Genomic DNA, 19070 nt, shown 5'->3' with positions numbered 1-19070 from the left:
GTGGTAATTTGTTACACAGCAATAGAAAACTAATACATTCAGTCCTCTATATTAAAATGTAGAGCACAGGGTCCTCTATCTTTCCTCTGTCCTGGCACACTAGAGGAAAGGGGATAAAAGTGCCAGTGACTGGATCATCAGGGCAAGGATTTCCCTAGGGATGGGAGGGATTGTCTGAAGGGGCTATCAGCTGACTCTATTCAGTACTATAAATGACTTAGGCATTTCCTTTCATTTTTTGCTAAATATCAAAACACAAAATGAAGATGATTTTACCTTGCTGGCCCTCAGTTGATTTCTGCCCCATCACTTACTGGCTCTTTCCTGCCCATCCTCTATGCTATCTACCTCATATCCCCATTGAGTCAGCTGGGTTTTGTCCCATAAAAGAATTACTTGATATGGCTGAACTCATCACTACCACACACCAGCCAAATTAGCTTGTGTCAGGATCATCTGAAAAGAGTGGAAGAGAGACCATTTTAATATTGGTTTTAAAACATAGCTAAGAAGCTAAATTTGCTTCTGGAATAGAAAAAAAAAACCATAAAAAATACCAAAATGATGCCCTTCTAAGCCAAGCATTATTATCTCCTAATGTCCAAGAGTATCTCTCACAGGATGTCAGATATTCAAAATAAACTCAGAAATGAACAGCTTACCATTTTCAGAGTTGAAATTAAAACCTTCTGAAGCCCCTTTAGATGGTATACAGTAAATTTTATCCCCTGTGTTGGCATTAGTCTGGGCTGGGGTCTTTAGACTTCCTTGGGGCTCAGGGGGAAGGGCAGTAGCTCAAGGCTGCCCTCTCTTGTGGCATCAACCTGCCTGTCCCTTGCACAGGCGCTCCATATGTGTCATGCCCACACCTGCTCTTCTTCCCCAGTCCATATTACGGGAAAGGCCATCACCTGAGGAGCCCATATGTGTCTCTGACCTGAACTAGCTATCCACACCCATGAGATAGAGTGGACACACGCAGCAGTGGGTTCCAAAGCCTGGCACAGGGGAGCCCTGTGGCAACCTTTATTGAGGTGTGTGTGTGTGTGTGTGTGTGTGTGTGTGTGTGTGTGTGTGTGTTGGAGGATAGTGGGAGAGTTCACATATCCTTGAGAGGGTAGCTGTGTGACCTTTGATGTATTTGAGCTGCTCATCCTAAGGTCCCACCACAGAAGCTCCTTGTGGACAGCAGCTCTGGCCGGAGCGGGGTTGGCTTCATGAGTGTGTGGCCTGTGCAGGCGCCCAGGGCCTGCATGTGGAAGGGTAGCACATGTGGTTTAATGCTTTGCTGTCACTATGATGACATACGTAATCGTTTTTGAACAAGGAAGCCTGTATTTTCATGTTGCACTGAGCCTCACATATTATGTAGCCAATCTTAGGCTAGAGGAAGGGGTCAGGGTTCTGGAATTGCAAACCAATCCTTGTGCCAGTCAAAAATGGCTAGCTTGCCATTTTCATATTTGCTATGAGTTTCTGGCCCTTGTATAAGTTCAACTCATTCATTCACTTATTTGACAGATATTTATTTGGCACTTCTTGTGTGCTGGCACTGTTTTAGGCACTGTTTGTGTGCCGGCACACACATATAAAATCCCCGTCTTCATGGAGCTCACATTCTACTGAAGGGGACTGACAGGGAAGAGGTTATCAAATGTGTGTGGAAAGTCCCCATGGGATGTATATGTTTATATAGGAAGCTCAGATAAGATGTATATGGTATATATATCCTGGATGTATAGACAGGATATCTATCTAATTTATAGATACCTATTTATATGAAGTACAGATAGTGTGTATGTGTGTGTGTGTGTGTGTGTCTAGTCCCCAAAAATGTATACACACTTTGAATAATTATAAAGGCAGTGTTTATTAAAATACATTTCATTTTCAAAATGTAATAGAAACCAGCTGTTAAAGTCTGTACACATTTTGGGGGACCATATCTACATATATATATGATGGCCAGAAAAGGCTTCATTGAAATAAGGCCATTTTCCTAGGGTGAATGTACAAATCCTGCTAAGGTTTCAAAGAGGAGCTCCTTTATTGGCCTTAGAGATCTACTTCAGAACTATTGGACCACATTTCTTCTCATGTCGTGGCTGAGGAAAATCTTCCCCATTGATAAGAATGTGGCACACTGGAGAGACATTTAATTTCACCCTGCAGGAAACTGATGGCTGTACCCCATGTGCTGCATTATGCTGGTTTGTAAATAATAAGTAAATACAAATATAAATAAGAAAAGGTAACTTTTGAGAAAGACCTGAAGGAAAAGAGAATCTGCAGAAATGGAGGGGTGTGGAATCCCAAGCAGAGAGAAGGGAAAGAAGAAAGCAAAACTTCTGAGGAAATAGCTGCAGACACCATGCTTGGTGAATGTGTGTGAAATGGAGAGAATAATACAGAGAGTGAAGGTGATGGGGATGCAGATCTTACAGAGTCTGGCAGGTCATAGGAAGGGCCTTGAAGTTTTCTGTGACTGAGATGGGAAGCTGTTCGTTAGACATTAGACATGATCTGACTCATGTTTTACTAGATCATCCTGGCTTCAGTGATGAGGATAGACTGGAGAAGGTCAAGGGCAGGAGAAGGGAGACCAGTTAACAGACTATTGTAATATTCCAGGTAAAAGATAATTGTGGTTTGGGCACTCAAGTGGGTGAGTTCTGGTTTTATTTTAAATGGAAAGCCAGCAGACCAGGTGTAGGGTGACCAAAACAAAAGAGTAAAGGATGAAACTAAGAGTTGTGACTGAGCAAATAGAAGAAGGGAGAGATGCTGGTTCAGGGAGAATATCAGGGATTCCATTTGGGTAAGTTAAGTTTTGAGGTGTCCATTGGTCATCCAAGCAGATGTCAAGCAGGCAGTCAAGTTCAAGAAAATCTTGATTAAAGATATAAACCTAAAGTCATCAGCATATAGATAATATTTGAGTGAATATAGGTGGAAAATAATTTTTAAAGACGTTCAAACCTTCAAGCTTTCCTGACACTGGAGCTGTTGCCAGTGGCACAGGTACACCCTAGTCCATGTGTCACACTCTGAGGGGCCTGACTGCAAGGCTTAGTAGAGTGAAGACAGAAACACATAGGATGGCTGTGTTTTCACTAGTCTCCAAAATAATGATAGCACGAAAGGAAAACAGCTCATCAGTTGGATTACTTAATTTAAATCATTATTATGAGTTTATTTTATCCTATAACTAGTTCAAATTTTCACATGATTAAGAAATATTCATGGCTATAGAACAGGACTTGGACTGGAGAGTCCCTGCAGACACCTCTATCTACAGCCCCTCAAATCTGGATTTAATCCACATATTATCATCTTTAGGTAAGAGCTCTTCCGGATGGCCATGTTCTTGGCTTACAGCCTTGAGAGAAGCATCATTAGAACTATCTAACTTCTGATAACCTAAGAAGGAGATTGGGAGCCATGATGCGTCTCGGGAGCACTTCATGCTGAAAAGCCTAGTAATTTATTTCTGGTGGAGTTTTGACACTCCTGTCAGTCTGGCCAGGTGAATCAGAAGAAGGAATCTGTTGAGGCATTTCTGGAATCGTACTGGAGGTACCTGGCAGGCATTCCTGCTTCAAGGCCTCATTTTCAAGGGATTTTGTGCTCTCCTCCATGAATATGGTCTCCTTTGTGGAAATAGCTGCAGACACTAGTGGCTAAATAGAAAAGAAAAAAAGCAAAAAAAGTCACTAGCAGAGACTAAAACACACTTGGTATGGCAAGAACACAACACTGCCATTTTCATGTGCAAGACTAAGAATAAAATGGAAACAGACTTGCCCTAGCAAAGCATAAAACAAAAATCTGATAGGATAAGATGATTCAGCAATAATTTAACTGCCCACCAGAACAAAACTAAACATTGATTAGTTGCCTCCCAGATGGCCCTGACCAGGGATCAAACATGCAACCTGGGTATGTTCCCTGATTGGGAATTGAAAGCAGTGACCCTTCTGTGCATGGGATGATGCTCAACCAACTGAGCCACAGTGGCCAGGGCTAGACTTTTAAAAAAATCTATTAATTGTTTGTGAGAAAAGCTGAGCATATTGTATAAATGTAAATAAGCTTAATATTTTCATGTTTCCAAAGTGGACTTTGGAAGCTAGCAAAAGCTAGTTAATTGTATAAGACTGAATTAAAGGTTTTAATGCATGGGATGTAATATAGTTATAAAGATGTCAGGTATCAAGCCCAATAAGTCAATTTCCTATCTGGGTATCATATACTTTGCAGAAAACACCAAATGACACATTTTCCAGAAGATTGTGGCAAAATATTATGGAGATGAAAGATATGCTTGTCCAATTACTCCAAGTTATGAATTTATGACCACTATTACAGCATCACAGAGGTGGCATCTATGGCTTGATCATAAATAAATAGTATGCAATAAATAAGATATACAAGTAAATAGTATAAGTATAATGATAACCATATTTGGTTTCTGAAAAATATTTAATAATTTTTGAAAAGGGCTCAAAGGATCTTGTATAAAAAATATATTTGTTCCAAGTGACATATCAGATTTAAAAAATTTTATTTTAAACCAGTAACATCTAAGGTATTTCCTGAAATCTAAAAATGGAATTGCCTTTAAACATTTTCTTTTTCCACTGATAATGATCTTATTGACAAAGGTTGTCGATAAGACTGGTTTATAAACACGGAGGGAAAAGTAGGCTGTGCGGGCCTCAACCTGCCTTGCGCTGTGGCCATGCTGACTGTGGATTCCTGGTACCGGCTCTGGGATGCGCGCCCAGTGCTGAGTCCCTCCTCCCTACCTGGTAACTCTTTTCATACTCCTGTTGAATCTGATACTCTTCTTGCTTCAGCATTTCTGTCATTCGGGTTCCCTTGAGGCTATTATCATATTCCTCCTTCAGCTGGATTTTCTCTTGTCTGCCCTGGGATAATGTGACAGGAAATCAGATCAGCCCCTGGGAGGCATGCACAAATGGGCCCCTCTCCCTGGGATTGGCCTCCAGCCCTCCAGGGCTTCTGTGTCTGCTCCTGGAACAGCATTGGTCTGGTGGTGGCTCCAAACCCACCAGCTCCATCACTGTGAGCTGGACTCCCTGAGATTCTAGAATACCTGGGCTTAAGCCACCTTCACAAACTGAAAAACCAAAAACTCCCCAAGCCAGCTGCACAATTCTACCTTTGATTTCAAGTTACTCTGGGAAAGCTCCCCAGGCTGACCCAGTGCACACACACCTCTTCCTGTGCTTTAGTGATTTTTCTGTAATGATGAAGCCAGTGAGCCAGGTACTCTATGGGGTCACTGGGCCGAACCTTCGCCACCTCTGCCAGTGCCTGGGTAAGGCAATTCCCAAAGCACCTCTTCAGATAGTCGGTTTCCATCCTGAGGGCTTGGGACACATAAAAAGAGTCACATTATTTTTTAAAATAGACACATTCTAACCAATAAGAATTCATTTCAGGATAAATATGAGATGTTTCTGGATCCCACCCTTCCCCAAAGAATCAATAAATACATACGTGCCAATAGCTCTTACATTGGAATGGCCTTTTTCCTAAAGTCCTAGGTCAGATAGTAGGTGCTGGGGTGTTCAGGTATGACAAGAACTTGATTGATGGTTAAGGGTGGCTAAGGCCTTTCCACTTACCCACATGTCTACCCTTGCATTGAGAGGAAATAACTGAGCAGAAATGGGTCCCCACAGGGGTTCTGAGCACCCAGCAAGCTGTGCTATTATGAGGTTGGAAGTAACCTATGACATAATAAGACAGGCTTATTTATTTCACCAGGGATCACGGAGGAGCAGGAGGGGAATGCCAGGCACTGTAGCTACTGCTGCCAGCACTAACACAGTGTTCCACTCTCTATTTTAGGCAAGAAACTGCTTTAGGTTGAGTTGGTGCCCCTGGATTCACTAATTTCAAGAGCTGAGGCAATATAGCCTGAGTTGGGCCACAGATAGGAGTGGTCCTGGGATGCAGCAGCACAAACGCAGACTTTGGGGTTGGACAGACCACATTCCTGTCCTGCTTCTGCCATTTATTGGCTGTGTGGTCTTCAGCAAGTCACCAGCCTCTGTGATCCTTGGTTTTCTCATCTGAAAAACAGAGTAACAAAGGCATGTGCCTCCTAACTGTGAGATAATCCTATATAATAAAAGGCTAATATGAAAATAGACCAAACGGCAGAACGACCGGTTGCTATGACGTGCACTGACCACCAGAGGGCAGACGCTCAATGCAGGGGCTGCCCCCTGGTGGTCAGTGCACTCCCATAGGGGGAGTGCCACTCAGCCAGAAGCCGGGCTCACAGCTGACAAGTGCAACAGACTGCAAGAGGGCTCCAGGACTATAAGAGGACGCAGGCTGGGCTGAGGGACCACCCCCCTGCCAAGTGCATGCATTTCATGCACCAGGCCTCTAGTAAATACATATAAAGCACTAAGCCTGGAACATAGTGTTTAATAAGTACTAGCTATTGCCATGGAAATTTGTGGTATGAAATGGCCTAACACCTGGCCTATTTCTGACCAACTGCATATTCCTCAAGTTTATGTATTTTAACTCCAAAAGAGTTACTAATGAAGTGACTAATGAAGGCTGAGGTCCAGTGTTAACATTTTCTGGAGACACTTCTCAGTTTAAAGAAGGAAAGGTAGATAGATTCATAGATATGAACATAGAAAAAATATATATTTCATAGCTCTTCTCACTGCAAAGTCTAGAGGCAAAACCACCACAGTGGCAATGAGCACACTGAGCATTCTGAACTTGTCTTTAAATGGCTGTCACCGCTTAAAAGGAATCAGGGATCCTTGGAGAAATGGCTAATTCCAAGGTCAAGGCAGCAAAAGTCCCATAAGCCTGGAATATTTTGTTGACCCAGAAAGAAAATATTGAAAAATGGCTGGGGACACAAGAACCAGCGTGAAGGGGCTGCTACTGGCCAAATCTGAGGAAATTTAATAATCAAAATACATAATGACTGTAATGGATTACAACTAACTGAGTAAAATAAGGATCCATGAGTCCATATAAAAGTAAATAATTAAGTGAATGGGAGAGACAGCATATAAATACCAACTAATAAGTGTGGAAAAAATAATGGAGCTTTAAATAATCACCATTTTATAACCATCATAGTATAACTGAATCAAGCCAGAATCATCAATGAATAATAAAACTCAGTGACTATTTGAAAGAGAACAGGATATTTATATAGTCTCAAAGTTTCTCCCTACACATTATAGACTAAGTCCAAAGGGAAACAGAAACTTTACAATGATAAAACCTGGCCAGCAAAACCTTAACCAAAATATCAAAATAAACATCACCAATAAGGAACAGTGACAGCCCATGTCTCCTGATGTGATACACTTCTCAGTGGTACATATTACATTTCTGTGGATTCCTGCCCCAAAGGCAAAACTTGAATCTGATCGAGGAAACATTAAACTAAGCCAAATTAAGCTAGACTATAACCGACTTGAACTCTTAAAAATGCCAACGTCATGAAAGGCAAGAAAGGGATGAGGAACCATTCCAGATCAAAGGAGCCTAAACAGGCATAACAACAAGTACATGCTCCTGAATTGGATCTGGACCAGAAATAATTTTCTATAAAGGACATTGTTAGGAAAATTGGGTAAACGAATGTAAATTGTAGCTTACATAACAGAATTACATCAAGGTCAAATTTCCTGGTTTTGGTAGTTGAAATATGAGTAAGAAAATGTCCTTGATCTTAGGAAATACACAGCATGGTAAGGCTGAATAACAGCTCCCAAAGAGGTCCAAGTCCTAATGCCTGAAACCTATGAAATATGTTACCTTATATGGCAAGGACTTTGCAGATATGATTAAATTGAGGACTTTGATTTGGGGAGATTATCTGGACCAGTGGTTGGGAAACTGCAGCTGCCCCGGTTTGCCGCTCTGTTGACTAATGAGTTTGCCGACCGCTGATCTGGACTATCCAGGTAGACACAATGTACTCACAGGGCCTTTATAAGAGGGACACAGTAAGGTCAGACAGAGATGTGATGATGGAAGTAGAGGGAGAACAGGTGATGTGACCCAGCCCCATGAGCCAAGAAATGTGGGCTGTCTCCAGAAGCAGGAGAAGGCAAGGAAATGGATTCTCTTTTATTTTTTATTTATTTTATTTTATTTTATTTTATTTTAATAAATCTTTATTCAGATTATTACAATTGTTTCTCCTTTTTCCCCCCATAGCTCCCCTCCACCCAGTTCCCACCCCACCTTCTGCCCTTACCTCCCCATCACTGTCCTCATCCATAGGTGTATGATTTTTGTCCAGTCTCTTCATGAACCCCCCATATCCCTTTCCCCCTGAGAATTATCAGTCCACTCCCTTTCTATGCCCCTGATTCTATTATATTCACCAGATTATTCTGTTCCTCAGGTTTTTAATTCACTTGATTTTTAGGTTCACTTGTTGAGAGATATGTATTTGTTGTTCATAATTTTTATCTTTACTTTTTTCTTCTTCCTCTTCTTTAAGAATACCTTTCAGCATTTCATATAATACTGGTTTGGTGGTGATGAACTCCTTCAGCTTTTTCTTATCTGTGAAGCTCTTTATCTGCCCTTCAATTCTGAATGATAGCTTTGCTGGGTAGAGTAATCTTGGTTGTAGGTTCTTGCTATTCATCACATTGAAAATTTCTTGCCACTCCTGTCTGGCCTGCATAGTTTCTGTTGAGAAATCAGCTGACAGTCGTATGGGTGCTCCCTTGTAGGTAACTAACTGTTTTTCTCTTGCTGCTTTTAATATTCTCTCTTTGTCTTTTGCTCTTGGCATTTTAATTATGATGTGTCTTGGTGTGGTCCTCTTTGGATTCCTTTTGTTTGGGGTTCTGTGGGCTTCCTGGACTTGTAAGTCTATTTCTTTCACCAGGTGGGGGAAGTTTTTGGTCATTATTTCTTCAAATAGGTTTTCAGTATCTTGCTCTCTCTCTTCTTCTGGCACCCCCATAATTCTGATGTTGTACGCTTGAAGTTGTCCCAGAGTCTTCTTACACTATCTTCAACTTTTTGGATTTTTTTTTTTTTTTTTTGCTTTTTGCTTTTTCGGTTGAGTGTTTTTTGCTTCTTTGTATTTCAATTCTTTGACTTGATTTTTGTGTTCCTCTTGTCTGTTTTTGGGTCTCTGTATAATCTTTTTTATTTCAGTCAGTGTATGTTTAATTTCTAGTTGGTCCTTTTTCATATCTTCGAGGGTCTCGTTATATTTATCGGCCTTTTCTAGGCTATTCTTAAAAAGCCTTATAACCGTGGTTTTGAATTCTATATCCAGTCGTTTGTTTTCCTCCATTTCTTTCATTTGTGATCTGATTCTTTGACGCCACATTTTCACTGCTTCCCTGAGTTGGTAAGGTAGATTTGTGTGCTAGGTTTCCAATATGGCCCAGTGGGTCTGCCTCCTCAGTTAACCTGAGGTGGACACTCTTGGTGCACCCCTTTGTGGACTGTGTGTACAGCCTTGTTGTAATTAAGTCTTTATTGTTGTTGGTATCACTGGGAAGAATTGACCTCCAGGCCAGTTGGCTGTAAGGATCAGCTGTGTCTATGCTGGGAGAAGTTTGGTGCTGGAGACAGCCTTATAGGATTAGACTTGCCAAATTGCAATAGCCTCTATGCTCAGCTTGGATGGGGTGGAGTCTCAGTCTTAGCTTCCCATCAGCCTTGCCCTTGCGCGCACGTGCGCGCCTTCAGACCTCTGCCTTCCCGGCTCCCGAGTCTCCGCCCGAGAGTCCAGACTCCCCCCACAAGAGCGTGGGTCCCCAGGGGCTCGCCTGGAACTGGGGTTCACTGCAGTCAGAACTGGGGCTCAGTGCAGTCAGGAGCCTCTGACTCCCTTCCACTAGGGAAAGCCTGTGGCAATCTCCGCAGCCTTTGTGCGCACTGGCACGTGTGCGCCTTCAGACCTCCGCCTTCCCTGGCTCCTGAGTCTCCGCCCGAGAGTCCAGACTCCCCCCACAAGAGCATGGGTCCCCAGGGGCTCGCCCGGAACTGGGGTTCAGTGCAGTCAGAACTGGGGTTCAGTGCGGTCGGGGGCTTCCTTCCCCCTTCCACCAGAGAAAGTCAGCCAGGCTCTCAGCCGCCCTTCCTCTCTGGCGCACAAAGACCCTTTGCCATACCTCCAATTCTCTGTGAGCTTTTCTCTTTCCTTCTAGTTGTAGAATTTTCACTCAGCCAGCTTTCCTGTGGTTCTGGATGGTGTCCGTTCTGTCTTTTAGTTGTAGTTTTGAAATTGTTGTGCGAGGCAGCAGTTTAGGTGCTTACCTATGCCACCATCTTGGTTTCTCCCTGGATTCTCTTTTAGAGCCTCCCTGTTTTTAGCCCTGTGAGACTCATTTTGGATTTCTGACTTTCAAAAACTGTAAAATAATAAATGTGTGTTTGAAGCCACTAAGTTTGGGGTATTCAGAATGCGTCACCCCAAGATGTGCCTCTGTGATATGTGTTGTGGAGCGAGCGTGAATGAACGACCACTGGAGTCCAGACCAAATTAAAATTTAGGGAGCCTTTAATAGCCGGCCGGCAACTGCTCTCTCTCCACGCAGGGGGTCCAGAGAGCAGCCCCAACCCTTTGTGCAGGACCACTTTTAGGCACATTAACCACATCCTCTTTTTGCAGAACAAGTAACCCAAGACAAAACAGTTTTTCCTAAGCAACATCAGGATCATGCCATTGACGACCATGTTATTTACAGGGTCATCCTGTTCTTCAGAAAGCTGACAGTGATCTATGAAAGAAGGCCTACATGCTGGGAAGGGGCCATGAGACTGTATCTCAAGGCCTGGCCTGGTGTCAGCAGTGACAACTCTATCTGGGGCATAGTCCACGGTCTCTCTGGAATGGGCAAAAATTCCCACTCTCCAACATTCCCCACTGGTTTTATGTACATGAGTCAAATCATTGACTCTTTTGGGTCATTGTTGGCCAGGGAGTTATATTTACCTATGAGGACTATAAGCTTGATAGAATTAATTATCTGCTGAATAAAGTCAGTGGGCCTGTTTATAAGGTAAGGGCCCAGAATGAGGGCCAGGACTAATCTTTAGAGGGTCCAAAAAGTCCTGGACTCTCTGTTTTGCCTGGGCTGTCTTAAGCCAGGTGTGATGAAGCCATGTCGGGATCCCGTCGACATTGACTGCTGCGGGGGTGGTCCTTTCCAGGTAGGAGTCAGTCCTTGTGTGGCAAATTTCTATACCCAAACAGAGTCACCAGGGTGGAAGGATGGACTGTAAAAACTTGAGTAAAGATTGGTTATGGATTTCAGCTTTTCTAGATTGGGTTTCTATGTAAGCTGGTGAGGTGGTTAGGTCAGGGTTTGGAAGAGTCACTAGAATCTGTAGAGGCCCCACTGGTTTTAGGGCAGCCTCCCGGGCTGCTTCATCTGCAGCCTTGTTCCCTCTTGCTTATAGGGAGTCCTCTTGTCTCACATAGGTAGAGATGGAAAGACTTAGTTACATCTGGTAGTGCAAGTTGGCCCATCGTCCTTGCTCTGCTCATATCTGTCTAACTGCCTAATATATTACCTCAAGGATACTGGCTTTGAATTCTTTTAGGGAAAATGGATGTTGAATTTCTTCTGTAGCTGCTTCGTGCTGAGGAGGGGTGGAGTTTTCTCTCAGAGTCAAGGGATCCTTGCTGTCTGAGGGACAATGAGGCCTGGGCACAGAAGGAGGTGGGCTTGTGACCTGGCGGAGACAAACTGTAATAAATGGTCTGGTGGAAGGGAAAGAAAACCTTTCAGTTTTAATAACTTCTACTGAAATAGAATTTTTCTCCTCAAAATTACCCCCATGTTTATCAAAAGAGCCAAATCAAGACTAATTTATCTATTGTATTTAATTTGGCCTGATTGTTTGCATAAACATAACAAGAATGGTAACTGACTACCTTTTCCGGAATTTCATGATTGAATCTTAATATGCCTCGTAGGGCCAGGAAGCCAAGCCATCCAGCTGCCGTCAGGCCTGCCTGTAGTATCTGCTGAGTTAGGTGAATCCTCACCTGTAGTGGCTCTACCCGGGCCCATGCCCTAGGCTTCAAGGCCCATCTCAGCCCTCCTACTCGTCGTGGCTCAGTGCGTGGGGGTCACGCAGGGACGCAGAGGCACCCTTATTGCTCCCCTTCTACTCTGACCAACCGCCAGTGATGATAGGGTATGGGCCTGATGCTCCAGCACCAGCTAGTTTCAGGGCTACCAAGCAGGATACCAGACTTTCTCCATGGCACTCTTATTGGCTTCAAGTCTTCAGAGTTCAGGCAGGGCTCTTTAAAACATGATACTCCAGTCAAAGTTTCTGGTTAATAAAACCACTATTGAAAACCAGTCTTATTGAATTTATGCAAAGAAATGTATTGCCATGATTTATTAAGCATTGCCAAATTTCGGAGAAATTATATGAGGAGAAAAATATACCAACCTGCTTTAAGATCTTCTGATTTTCCTTGTCAGTCCTTTCTATGGATTCTTCAGAGTAATATAACTGTCTTCAAATGACAAGGAGAAATTCAAAATGTGTCTATATTTAAGTAGACAATAATAGCTGTCCTTGTAGTAGGGTTCCCCCTACTTGACTTGTCCTTAAAACTTCATATGGTCTCTGGGAGGGGTGACATGCCCTCTGAGAAAGGACTAAGAGAGCTTTATTGCTTTACAGGGTCTCACATGTCACAGGACCTCACAGGGTCTGTAATTCCTGTAACAAAGGGCTGGTACTCACCACTTCCCTCTGTTCCAAACAGGCCTTCCCCAGTTTCCTAAAGTTGAGGTTTGTGCCACACCTGACATGGGCATGGTCACACAGGCCTGCAAGACAGTATACAGGCTGCCAACTGTCTTTTAATAGAGACCAAAACCAGATGGGTATTTTCCTTTCCCATTTGGGCACCTGCCCTTTTGGTAACTGTATTCAAATCTGTAAGGTTAATGCAATATTATTGACACAATGAAGTACAATACTGGCACTGTGGCCACCTTAGGTAGCCAAATCTTCTGCTACCATATATGACACATGGTAGGGCTATACAAATATCTTAGGGAGGTGACTAAGGTCTATTCTTGACCTTCTCACACAAAGCAAAATTGTCCTTGTCTTTCTGGAGTCATGTCCATGAAGACGCAGGCATCATCTAAGTCTATTATACAGTTTTCTGCAGGCCACTGTCAGGGCTGGGCATGGTGGCCAGTTCTTCTTTCTAGTCACAAACACAGCCTGTCTAATTTCCCTAAAATTTATTCTGGCACCGGAGAAAGTTGTTTTGCTGTAAACAGGCAGCTTAACCCCTACATAACTGGGCTTGGACATCTGCCTAGAAAGCTGTAATTTATAAGTTTAACATGTGGCCTTAGGTCCTTCCAACCCAACAGGGTCTCTGCCAGTGCTCAGTCAGACTCCTCCTCTCTTAGAAAATCTCAAAGTCCTGAAGGCTCCCCTGTCCAGGGAGAGTGCCTTTCCTTTGCTCTTTGACTTTTAAGCTGCCAGTCCAAAACAGCCGGAGTTGCAGTTAGAAACAGCTTTGCATATTGCAAAGCGCTTCTGTGGCAGTGGCTTGGGTATTAGGCCCCTTGTCTTCCCACCAGTCCCCTTTGTGACAGAGCAGCGACCAGGCCTCTCCCAAGAGGGTGCACTGGAAGGGGATCTTAGCCCCTCCTCTTCTAGCAGCAACAGGTACTGAACCCTTTCAGTACATTTGCAAACAGGGAGCTTCCACTAGCTCTATCTGCTGCTTTCACAGATCCCGGGCCTGCTGCTCTATTTCCTGGGGCTGCAGGAAGGCTAGTAGCAGTCACTGGATTCTGGTTTAACTGCTACAGCCAGCAAGCCAAAGGCCTAAGTCTTGCATTGCTTATTGTAAAACACTCATTACTCACTGGGCAGCGGCGGGGCAGCTCTAGTGTCAGGTAAATGTCTGCTGTCCCCCGCTTTTCTCACTGCTGCTGCTTCTTCCAGGGCCACTGCAGGCAGCTCAGGCATCCAGCCCCCCTCACCCCCTTCTTTCACCTGGCTCTTGGGGTTTGAGTCTGCCTAGCACCCAGTTTTAAATCACCAGGGCGCCTGTGGACTTCAGCTCCATTTTTCCTCCGCTTGGCTCCTGGGAGCCTAGTTGTTGTTTTTTCTTAGAAACCTCAATCCTTTAATGATTATTAAAAGTGAACAGTTAGCATTTTTAGATTAATTTTTATGAACACATTTAAAATGTACTTTTTCAAGAAAATATAACTAGACCTTCAGTGATAAAACCAAGAGTAGGTAAAAATATTTCTTTTTGAGAGACAGAGATTTTTAAAACTTAAACTAGTTGTCAGCCTTAAAGATATTATATCTTAAAGTTCCTTTGCTGAATATTCCACCACCACCCAAGAAGTAATAAAACGGGGCAGAGGAAGATCCACTGTGTTTTGCAAAAAAACCTTGAGTCTAGCATAGTTCAGATAAGTAAGAAACCAAGGATGCCAGCAGAGTGGGTTGTAACCTATCTCTCCGTGCTCTCCCCACCGACGCGCGCCCCACCCCCCCCCCCCCCCCCCGTTTCTGCATTAACCATTTACTCTGTCCTTAGCAGGGGAATTAAGGCAAGCGGTCTGAGATCCTGTATAACCAGGCTTTTTACATTTAAGGATACTTTTTTCTTTCTGTAACCATTATTTTCCCTCATAGATTTTTACACTAAGCCCCTAGTCTCCTAGAGGATCTTAAATCCTCCTCCTTACTACTCTTGATTTCTCCGACCATCCAAAAGAGATAAGAAAGCCATAAACAAAAGTTTTTTTGCTCTTTGAAATGTCACAAATTTATACCTTCAAATAAACCCTAGGACTTTAAAATTTCAATTTAATACAACAAATTCACAAATCAGAGCAAACTGAAACCCTTACTTATACAAACATAGACAGAAATTTTTATTAGCTAAGTGGGCTGATTCCCTCTCTGATGGAGAGCAAAAGACTGAGAAAAAGGCGTCTCAGCAGCTGCTAAAAACTTTTGCATTCCGTCATAGCAGGTCCACCCTATCTTTAAACAAATTAGACAATAGAGGAGATAACAAATACTCTCATGTGTATAGCTAGACAGCACAAAGTAGCTTTCACTTCACACAGACTCTCACACTTACATTTATACACCAGACAGTCTGAGTTTTTGACTTCTGGGGAGGTGATCAAGCTCCCCTTTCCACTCACTGGGATATGGGAAAGTTGGCCATTCCTGCTCACAAAATTTCTGTAAATCAAAAGTATTAATGGAGGCTCCGTAATCATCTGCTCGCTGCTTGAATTCCTGAAAATTTTTCAAAAAACATTGCAGGGGAGTACAGACAGAAGAACATGAAGCAGACTGACCCATTCTAATGATAGAGACAATTAGACCACAATAACACAGAATAACAAAGACAATGACAACCAACTGAGGATCGCCGGGCACTGTCATGCGCCAGGACTGGTCTAGGAAGTAGCGCTGCGTCCAGCCTTCCAGAGACCCTAGATGGGCGCCCACAGAACCAGAAATAAGTTTCTTACTGGTAAGAACCAGATCCAGGCAGCTCCGATCAGAGTCAGTCAGGAAATTTAGCAGGCTGGGTTTCCGACCTCTACCAGTTCCGGGGCTGAGGAATGTCTCTCAGAGATCTTCCCCTAGGTCGGAGAGTCCGGGGACCCCAGTGGGCTCCAGTCACAGGACCAGGCAAAGGCTGGTTATCTCACGGGGGCCTCCAAATGTTGTGGAGCAAATGCGAGTGAACGACCACTGGAGTCCAGACCAAATTAAAATTTAGGGAGCCTTTAATAGCCGGCCGGCAACTGCTCTCTCTCCACGCAGGGAGTCCAGAGAGCAGCCCCAACCCTTTGTGCAGGACCACTTTTAGGCACATTAACCACATCCTCTTTTTGCAGAACAAGTAACCCAAGACAAAACAGTCTTTCCTAAGCAACGTCAGGATCATGCCATTGACGACCATGTTATTTACAGAGTCATACTGTTCTTCAGAAAGCTGACAGTGATCTATGAAAGAAGGCCTATGTGCTGGGAAGGGGCCATGAGACTGTATCTCAAGGCCTGGCCTGGTGTCAGCACTGACAACTCTATCTGGGGCATAGTCCATGGTCTACTGGAATGGGCAAAAATTCCCACTCTCCAACAATGTGCAGATTGTTTTGAGCTAACGGCAACCAAGACCATTCGGGATCCAGAGAAGCTTCTTCACCCTCCCCCTGTGGTAGGCAGTTAAACATGAGCAGAGCAAGCATGAAGGGACAGGTAGAGAAGGTCGCAAGGGTGGAAAGCCCCAGGTGCCTAGCAGTGGACAATTGTAGGGTGGGACCTCATTCCCAGGGTGGCCATTCCTCCCCTAGCAGATCACTTGGTCATGCAGTTTGGACTCCCTGACCTTTCTTCCCTAGAGATTACATCTGGACCTCAGTTCAATTTCAGCTCCAGGCCCAGAAAAGCAGCAAAACCAGAAAAGCAATGCTGACCTCAGGACCAGCTGCATTAACTAATGACCCCCACCCTGGCACCAACCTATCAGTGGAGACCACTGCCCTGAAAGGACACACCTGGAAAGCTGATGAATATTCTATTGTGATTCTCCCCTGGGACCTCACCTACCTGTTAGGGCAGCGACCAGTACTTTCCCTCCAGGGAGCACACCCACACTATTTCCCTCCCCCACCTCTTCCCCCAGGTGAGTTACCATTACCTTCCTTACTCCCAAGCTCCAAGGGCCCTTCTTTTGCCTCCGCAACTTGTTTCCTGAGCCCATTTGTTCTAGCACTCACTTCTTCCACCTCTGATTTTTCCCCCTACCCTCCCCATGCCTGCCCTCCTGTGATTTTCTAAATAAATGTTCTCTTATAGTTTGAGTCTTGGCTCTGAATTCTTTCCTAGCCAGAACTCAAGTACCAAGCTTGCTGAACTGAGGTCCAGTCTGACCTCACCAGTCTAATACCTGGTGCCATTCTCCTCACCACCAACTACCTAGAACCATGGTTGGCAAACTGCGGCTCGCGAGCCACATGCGGCTCTTTGGCCCCTTGAGTGTGGCTCTTCCACAAAATACCACGGCCTGGGCGAGTCTATTTTGAAGAAGTGGCGTTAGAAGAAGTTTAAGTTTAAAAAATTTGGCTCTCAAAAGAAATTTCAATCGTTGTACTGTTGATATTTGGCTCTGTTGACTAATGAGTTTGCCGACCACTGACCTAGAAGAACAGTTTGCCGACCACTGACCTAGAAGAATTTAGATTAGGGGCTTTGCCCACAAGAAGACATTATGAGAGATAACATTTTTTTGACCTATGCAGAAGACAGGGAAAACTTCGAATTACTGAACATCTGATCTTCTTAGTGTCCTGTAATGACCTACCTCTCCTCTCAAGTCCCATGGTGGTCATATATACCTCATTCTCCCCATTCTGTCTTTGAACCTCTCATGTATGAGGGGTCTCTAACTCTCTCATATGTGCAGAGTTCCCATACATATGTATGTAATTAAAGTTGGTCATTTACTTTTGTTAATCTGTTTCATGTCTAATTAATTATTAGACCAGCTGACAGAACCTTAAGAATAAAGTTTCTTCTTCTTTCACAGAGGTAGTGGTGGAGGGTGGGGATGAGGGTATGGGTTGTCTCCTTCTGACACCCGTGGCCCATCTTAACCAATGCACCTGGATAAACTACCTTCTACAGTCTACTCCCTGTCTACTCCAGGGTGGTTCATGATCAGCAGCACAGTATCACCTGGGGACTTGTTGAAATGCAGATTTTTCAAGTCCCACCCCAGGCCTATAGATTCAGTCTACAGTTTAACAAAATTCTCAGTGATTTGCAGTTACCGATCTACGTTGTCTTTATCACTGTAGAACAGCCCTTCTCAGAGGGTAGAACCACCAATTTTGCATTCCCAAGAAGTCTCTCCACTCCCAGTACCTGGTGGCTGCCACATTGTCTGTATGGCAAACCCTTTCTGAAAACATCTACACCTAAGCGCACATTTTCATCAATGATCTCAGTGAAATATTGTTGACCTGACAGTTCTCAAGACTTGCCACAGTAACAGAACCACAATGTGAGACTTGGAGAGGAAGGTGGCAAAGGGATGCCTTGTACAGCCCACTCCACACTAACTCAGGGCCCAATCACGCAGGGGGAGGGGGCTATTTTCAGAGTTTCCCAGAGCTGCTGGTTCTCCCAGTTCATGGCCTTGCACTCAGTAGGCTGGGCAATAAGCGTGGAGATGGTTTTTGTTCACACTCTATTCCCAATGCTAGGCACACAGTAGGTGCTCAGTAAATATATGCTGACTCAATCAGCTAGGACTCAGATGCTTGTGAGCCCAAGCAAGAGCTCCTGCTCCCTTCCACCTGTCAGTGCACACTCGGGCACTTATTAATTACCTCTGCCAACCTTTAGTGAGGTTTCTCCTGCACAGCACTACCCGCACACGAGAAATTCTAGCTGAGTCAGAGAGACTACTATGGCTTCCGGGGGTGAGGGCACCTGAGCTGGTTCTGAAAGGAACTAAGCAGAAGTTGCCAGCAGGTGCAAAGATGCGAAGTCGTGAAAATGCAGGACCATTGAGCTTGTAGCGATTGTCTCCTCTGGCCAGGTGTCCTGGGGCCGGGGAAGGGGGTAGGCTGTCTCCTGCCTTTCATACACAGGTAGCCTCTCGAGACCCTCCCCATGAGTCCTCTGCCCCTTTCTCTCTCCCACTGCGCGCGGGCCTCCCCACCCCGTCTTTCCTCTCTGGGGCAGCCGGGTCCTCTCAGTAGCAAGTCTCTGCTCCACCCTCGCGCCCCCTCCTCTTGGCCGCGCACCCCCGATCCCCGACCCCCGACCCCCGACCCCCGACCCCCGACCCACAACGCATTCTGTTCACCCAGCAGTGCTTCGTTTCTTGTTTGCGTTGCGCCTTCTTCGCCCCAAAGCGCTTTCGCTTGTTGCCTAGCGACGGGACGCGACCTGGGGACCCACGTGGGCGAGAGCTGCTGAGTGCGCAGGAGAGTGCAGGCGCAGTGGGTGCCTAGTGCTCC

The 19070-nt window shown here is 44.6% G+C and overlaps 1 protein-coding gene across 2 annotated transcripts; it reads right to left on the bottom strand.

Annotated features, from left to right (window-relative positions):
* Positions 1 to 3166: 3166 nt before the first annotated feature.
* DYDC2 (DPY30 domain containing 2) lies at positions 3167 to 18981 on the bottom strand. 2 transcript variants are annotated; one of them, XM_080642280.1, is made up of 4 exons: positions 18917 to 18981; positions 5242 to 5396; positions 4809 to 4931; positions 3167 to 3680 (listed from the first exon to the last, which is right to left on the bottom strand). In XM_080642280.1, exons 2-4 carry the CDS (start codon positions 5386 to 5388, stop codon positions 3477 to 3479), a joined length of 474 nt encoding a protein of 157 aa, XP_080498406.1. In that variant the 5' UTR covers positions 5389 to 5396; positions 18917 to 18981; the 3' UTR covers positions 3167 to 3476. The 2 variants fall into 2 exon arrangements, with proteins under 2 accessions (XP_080498406.1, XP_080498405.1); XM_080642279.1 differs by lacking the exon at positions 18917 to 18981 and adding an exon at positions 6022 to 6105.
* Between the last annotated feature and the right edge of the window lie 89 nt (positions 18982 to 19070).

The sequence above is a fragment of the Plecotus auritus genome, assembly GCF_963455305.1.
Source record: "Plecotus auritus genome assembly, chromosome: 9".
Classification (NCBI taxonomy): domain Eukaryota; kingdom Metazoa; phylum Chordata; class Mammalia; order Chiroptera; family Vespertilionidae; genus Plecotus; species Plecotus auritus.
The sequence above is the reverse complement of the archived record's forward strand: the minus strand, read 5'-3'. Positions and strand labels throughout refer to the sequence as shown.

Coding starts and splice junctions, on each gene's coding strand:
- DYDC2 (XM_080642279.1), bottom strand. CDS start 6,046: ATGGCAGAAGCAGGACAGGAATGTG. Junction 5,397..6,021: donor AGAAGCAGGACAGGAATGTG/GTCTGTCCAACC, acceptor ATGTGTCCCAAG/CCCTCAGGATGGAAACCGAC. Junction 4,932..5,241: donor TCACTAAAGCACAGGAAGAG/GTGTGTGTGCAC, acceptor ACATTATCCCAG/GGCAGACAAGAGAAAATCCA.